General features: G+C 43.3%; 1 protein-coding gene across 1 annotated transcript in view; it reads right to left on the reverse strand.

Moving 5' to 3' along the window:
• MAPK8IP3 (mitogen-activated protein kinase 8 interacting protein 3) overlaps window positions 1-6,209 on the reverse strand; it is a 120,050-nt gene extending 113,841 nt beyond the window's left edge. Inside the window, exons 1-4 of the mRNA XM_019507398.1 lie at window positions 6,187-6,209; window positions 4,406-4,614; window positions 1,799-1,869; window positions 1,264-1,355 (exon numbers count right to left, since the gene is read on the reverse strand). Of these exons, the coding sequence (XP_019362943.1) occupies window positions 1,264-1,355; window positions 1,799-1,869; window positions 4,406-4,614; window positions 6,187-6,209 (395 nt within the window). The remainder of the gene's footprint in view (window positions 1-1,263; window positions 1,356-1,798; window positions 1,870-4,405; window positions 4,615-6,186) is intronic.
• Between the last annotated feature and the right edge of the window lie 565 nt (window positions 6,210-6,774).

Raw genomic sequence — 6,774 nt, forward strand, 5'->3', positions numbered from 1 at the left:
TCCTCCCATCCTTCTTCATCCCTATGAAATGACATCCATCTCCTTTACAAACCTGCTTCAGTTTCCTACTGACCTACTATTTCCAGGCCAGTTTATGCTGTTTGCTTTTGTTAATGATGCCATGCGTTGCTGACTCCATAGTTTCCTGTTCCTGTTCCTGCCGCCTTCTGTTCTGTCCTCTGTGCAGAGTGATCTGCCAGTCCCTTTGTGCTGGACCCAGCCTTTTCCTCAATCAAATTCCTCAGAAAATCCTATTCCATGAAACCCTAAACATTAGTCTGGATCAGTCAAATGTCTTCTATGAGAATGGGAAATCTACTCAGCACGTTCCTCTGTGTGTCCCAGTGTACTGTGTATAATCTGTGTCTACTATTCAAAGTCTCACCTCCTTGGGATAGGAAGCCTTTATATATATCAGCACAATGCTGGCAGTGTAACAATTAATGCAAATGGTAGTCTGGCATGACTATGAACTCCCAGTGTGGCCATGTTTCTCTTGGCAAAGTCACTGAACAGTTTGTACTCAGTATGAGTGGATGTAAGTTATGATAATGATCTACTGTTGTATGACATAACAGTTCTCTAAATAATATTTTAGAGCTCTACTTTAATTATTTCTCATGCTGTGGACAGTATTTCTCTTAGTACAGAGAATGCACTTGATTCTCCTCTCACAGTGGTATAAATCAGAAGTAACCCCATGAAACTTAATGCAGTTATACTTCTTTAACAAGTGATTGCACATTGTGGGCTTATACCCCACTGCTACCATTCTGAAAGCAAAGGTTGCTTCTCACTGTTTTGGATCCAGCAAAATGAAGCAAAGCAACTCACTTCTTTGGGTTCTGCAAAAGCCGGGCAAAAACAAATCTATGTGGGTTGGTCTGTTTACAGATATCTTTATTTAAAGAAACAGCGACAAGCATATTTATTTTGTTACTTTTATGCTGTCCTCCATAATATAATCTCCTTCTCCTGCTCATCCTATGGGCAGATTTTGCCATTCAAATATAAGAAGATATTTTTGGAAGCTCACACAAGAGTAAGATTATAAATCATAGGCTTTGCTATCAGAATAGAACCACATAATTCTCTTGTGTGTGTTCATGAACACTTTCCTATACCAAAATAACATTTTCATGTACAATCCATTTCCACAGACCTATCAAGGGAGGAATCCTGGCTTTAGCTGTTCTTTCACATACACACACAGTTCATAAGCTTGTGACTAGAATATGCTACATAGAAAGAATACGGTCCTACCTCCTCCCAGGTAGACCACCCTCAGTTTGATTATTTCCCCCAACCTGCTGCATCTTGGACCGCTCAATGTGTTCCACATAGGTCTGGATCATCTGCAAAGAGGGAAAAACCCATGAACCAAACAGGATGGAGGGTAAGTCATCAATTCCTCTTCAGCCCAATCTTCCCATATCCATTCCTCCCTTTTGCATAAATTTGTTACTGCTGTTGGTTAAGGCTGATGATACAAGCGAATAGATTGTAAGTCTGGGTCTACTAGAAAAGCACAGGGAGTCAGAAAGTTACCAAGCCTCAAACCCAAGATGACAACAGATGATCTACGGCAGAACCAATGAAAAAGTTTCTTAGACACCAGACAGTAGCAGTGGCAGTTGGAAGTCTGGAGAAGTGGGACAGAGCATTTCATCGTGAGCTTAGCACCTCCAGTCTCCTCTTGCCTTTTTATCACTGAGCTGATTTTCTTTAACACATATTTGCAGACCTATGTGTAGACAGACAATTATATTTACTTAGCTATGATTAGATGATAACATACCTCTGTGTGGCGCTGATGGAGGGCATTGTACTCTTTCTTCATTTCTGATTCACGTTCCTCCAGCCGTGAAACTATAAAAGACAGTATTCCAACCATGAGACAGCCTGTGTGTTAGATTCCAAAAGGAACAGTAGGCTGTTCTCAGTGAAGTATCGTATGCTGCAGAAAAGTTTTATTAAAAATCCAGTCATTCCTTCAAAAAAAAATCAGAATAGTTCATGCTGCAGCAGGTAGTCCTAACTAAATGTTCATCTCATAGATACCCAAGAGCCCTTTTAGGAAGGCTCACAAAGTAATGCAGTATTAATTGTAGAGATGGATCCATTGGGGTGCAGCTCAGTGACTTACCACTAAACAAAAATACCAACTCTCAGACAATTAGGTAGGCATTAAACTTTAACCTGACAGACCAATGATTCTCAGCTAGGGTACCTTGGATTCTATGAGATCCTTTTAAGTGTGCAATGGGGTGCTGTGAAATGTTGGCACTGTTAGGCATGCAAACACCTATACATGATTCACAATAAACCCAGAAATTTCAAATAGGAATCCATAATGTTAAAAAATTCTGAGCTGTTTTAGTCTTTCTGAGTTCTTTACAATACAAGAATTGTTCTATTATTTTTCCATACTCAAAAAAACAAGTGAAAGCTAAGAAGTGGCATTTTCTGAGGGGTGCCTTGAGTCTAAAAAGGTTGAGAACAACTGTTCTAGAAAATGCAAACACTCTTGAGGCTGTGTTCTCAACCCTCACTGGCTAGGATTACACAACTTTATGATGATTCTTTTGACTGAGAAGCTGTCATGTTGGACACTAAAAAACTAAATTCTGAAGGATGCCTCATCCAGCCCTCTGTAACCATGCACACGTTAAAGAAAGAAGAGTAAAATTAAAAATGAGGTCAGACAGTTGGTGCATCAGAAGTGTCTTAAAGAACCTAGTGTGGGACAAGAGGGAAATAAGTGAGTATGCTGTCTGTTCAACTGCTATATGAGAGCATTCCAGGTTACGTTGAACTGATCAGTTAATAACCACATATGTACTTTGGGGCTGACAAAGTGCTGTTACTGGGAAAAAAACTGTTTTTTTTTCTTGCCAGAAGGTATTTACAGTGGGAAATGTCTCAGAACTCTGACTCAGAAGTGGTGAACTGTAAGATTGATATTTGTCATTCAAACCTCCTTCCTTCTTTCCATCAGCCTACAGTTACCAAATAGGAACAGTCACAGTTGAAAAAAAATGGCCATATTCCTGCCTCCAACACATATTCAATATGCTAAATTTCATGGTCCCTTAAACTCAGTTTCCAATGACATCTTCTCAGATCATATCATCAGAAGTCCCTTCTACCATAATCACATCGCAGCAATGAAGGGTTTTAATAGAGGCTGTTCTGTTTATTGAATAAAAGAAATTCACTGAATATCCATGTATAGGACAAGTAATAAAAGTGATGGTCAGCTTATAGTTCAAATATCCCCCATACAATTCTTTGCATTTTATCAGGGTTTTGCCAGACAGTTTGGCATCATCTGAAAGATATGAGGAACTTGTATAAATTGCAAAAGTGGAAGCATGAAATCCCTGATGTAACTTCAGGGCACAAACAGAAGTGACAGTTTGCTGCACAACTGGGCCCCTGAAGCGCTCTACAGGCCTGCTCTTACAGAAGCATACAGCTGCAGAGTGCTTTAAACGTGTCTGACTGTATGACAATCAGAACCCCCATTACATGAGGATTCAGATGAAGGCACTCCAAAGCAGAGCAACTTCATTAACTTGTGTCAGTGCATGCCAGGAGCTGGGCTGGACTGATATAGCCCAGTCCCACCCCCAGTGCTGTCTTCAGAATGGGAGGGGGAGAAGGGAGGGGAGGGAGTTCCATCTGGGGCTTGCACTGCAGAATGGGGCAGCTGGATGGAGGGGGTGCTTCAATCCACCTGCCCCACCCTCCAGTGCAGGCTGGACAAATCCCAAACCAAGCTCCCTCTTCTCCCTTCCCACTCTCCTATTCTGAAGACAGCACCAGAGCTGTGAGGGGGAGGGAAGGGGGTCAGGGCTAGAGGAGAGCAGCTGCAGACATGCAGCTGCTCCAAACTGGAGCTCTATCCTCCAGACCCAACAGCAAACATTGGTTAGGCCCACAGGATCACTGTAACTCATGGTACTTCCGGCAAAGCACCGTGAGTTACAGCGCGGCCCCCACATTTGTCAGCGCCCTCAGTGACTTCAGGTGAATTCTATATAGTAGGATCACTTTAGACCAAAATTTATGTAGTTCTGAAGAAATTCAACAGAATAACACAGGCACTCCCAAATTCCAAATGCACCTCACTGGTCTACTACTTTTCAGCTGATAGCACTGGGTTTAGTACCCAGATTTTTTTTAAATATAAAGTGCTTCCTTCAGTACAAAATGATGGGAAGTTCAATGGCTGATGAAGAGAAAGTGAGATAACAGACACACAAAACAAAACACAAAATTTTGAAGATCCATAAAGTCTCAGATACAGCTGTTGGTCATAGATGTTTATCCTGCTAAATCCAGTGGGAACAGTCACTATCAACTTAAAAGTTAGATGTGTTCTGTGCACTGTGTTACTTACTCTGGTCTGCATAGTTTTTGGTCTTCAGCTCCAGCTGTCGGGTCTGAAACTCAAGGTGTTCAACTTGGATCTGCAGCTCCTTCTTCTCCTGCTCCAGGGCATCTTCAAATTCTATAAACTTCTGCACAGGTGAAAAACCCAGAGAAAGAGACAGGGATGAGGAATGCAGTGCATTGTCCCCATAAGACTTTTTGTCTCCCTTCCCAAGACTTTAAGAAAATAAAAAAAACAGAGGAAATATGTGTCACAAGAGCAAAATACAAGACTTTCAAACCCAGTACTGAAGATCAACATGAAAGGTACAACTGAGCATAACAGCCCATCAGACCCTTGGCTAACCCATGCCACTTCCTGTAGCCACCAGCACACAAAGAAGTGACACGGCTAGCATTATGTCCTCCCACTTTGGATTCTATAAGCATCCAGGGCATCCATTCACAGCAGGTTCCATGGGGGAAAGCCTTTATCATGAGTTCTAGCAGAGCTTGAATGCATGCCTCCAGAATCACAGCAAGCTACCCTGACCACATTGGCATCATGTCCCGGCACTGAATATAGTATAAAAGTGTTTTGGCCAGGTAAAGCAGTCATCTTCTAACAGAAAACAGCAGCAGGTTAGTCAGCAATAACATAAAACAAGGCTGCAAATTCAACATTGAGATAGCCAATGAAACTCTGCCAACTTCAAATGGCATTGCACCTTCTTATGCCAGGCTACATTCTGATTCTTGTGAATGTAATGCTCTTGCTGAGGTGATCTGACCTCAGCTGACTTCCTGCCCTTTGGGCAGGGGGCTGGACCTGATGATCTTGCAAGGTCCAGCCCCTGCCCAAAGGGCAGAAAGTCAGCTGAGGTCAGATCACTCCAGCAAGATAATCATCCAAACACTTATTGAATATGTCCAGAGTAGGTGCTTGCACCACTTCTGGGGGGAATCTATTCCAGACCTTGGGGGCTCAGACGGTAAAGAAGTTTTTCCTTATGTCCAGCCTAGAACGGTCTTGGAGGAGTTTGTGATTGTTGGACCTTGTCATCCCCTGTGGTGCTCTGGTGAACAGTTGTTTCCACAGATCCTGATGCACGCCTCTGATGAACTTATAGGCTTCCACCAAGTCCCCCCTGAACCTACACTTTTCCAGGGTGAAGAGTCCCATGCCTCTCAGCCTTTCCTCATAATGCCTGCTCTCTTGATCTCTGATCATGCACATGGCTCTCCTATGGACTCTCTCAGGCTTCTCCACATCCTTTTTAAAATGCAGAGCCCAGAATTAGATGCAGTACTCCAGCTGTCGCCTCATCAAAGCCGAGTAAAGTGGGAGGATGACTTCTTGGGTCTTTGCTTGAGATGCATAGGTAGATGCAAGCCAGGATTGCATTGGTGGCTCATTTCACCTTGTGGTCAACCATGACTCCCAAGTCTCTTTCAGTCATAGTGCTAGTGAGTGTAGCTGCCAAGCCTATAGGTATGATGTGTTTTTTTTTCTCCAGAGGTGAAGCACCTTGCATTTCTCTATGTTGACTGTCATCAAGTTTTGATCTGCCCACCTTGCAAGCCTCTCCAGGTCAGCCTGAATCCCTAGCCCTTCCTCAAGACTGACTGCACTTCCCCATAATTTGGTGTCATCTGCAAGCTTAGCCAGTCCACTTCTGACACCCGAATCCAGATCATTTATGAATATATTAAAGAGTACTGATCCCAGAACCAAACCCTGGGGGATGCCACTGGTCACTATGTGCCATGTTGACTCAGTTCCATTGACAATCACTCTCTGAGTCTGACCACGGAGCCAGTTCCCCAGCCATCACACCGTAAGGCTGTTGAGGCTGCAGCTCCCCAATTTTACCATGAGAACATCATGAGAGACCAAGTCAAAGGCTTTTTTGAAATCCAAGTAAATGACATCAGCCTCTCTTCCCATGTCCAGGTGATGCATCTCCTGGCCATAGATGGAAATGAGTTTGGTCAGGCATGGCCTACTCGTAACGAAGGCAGGTTGGCTATCTCGAGAATGTTGCCTTCCATTAGCCTACTGTTGATGGATTCTTTAATAATTTTTTCCAAGATCTTTCCAGGGATTGAGGTCAAACTGATTGGCCTGTAGTTCCCTGGGTCCTCCTTCCTTCCCTTTTTAAAGATTGGAAGATGGCTAACATGTTGCCTATCTCCAGGAACCTCTCCCAACAGCCACGAGTTCTCAAATATCCTCATCATTGGTTGTGCTATGATGTCAGCCAACTCTTTTAGCACTCTTGGGTGCATTCTGTCTGAGCCCGCTGACTTGTGGATGTCCAGCCACTCAAGGTGTTCCCTCACAAGGTCTTCACCAGTTGTAGGCATATGGTCGCTCTTACCCTGGTAATCCTGTGT

This window comes from Gavialis gangeticus, unplaced genomic scaffold, assembly GCF_001723915.1.
Source record: "Gavialis gangeticus isolate Ggan-Ray unplaced genomic scaffold, GavGan_comp1, whole genome shotgun sequence".
Lineage (NCBI taxonomy): Eukaryota > Metazoa > Chordata > Crocodylia > Gavialidae > Gavialis > Gavialis gangeticus.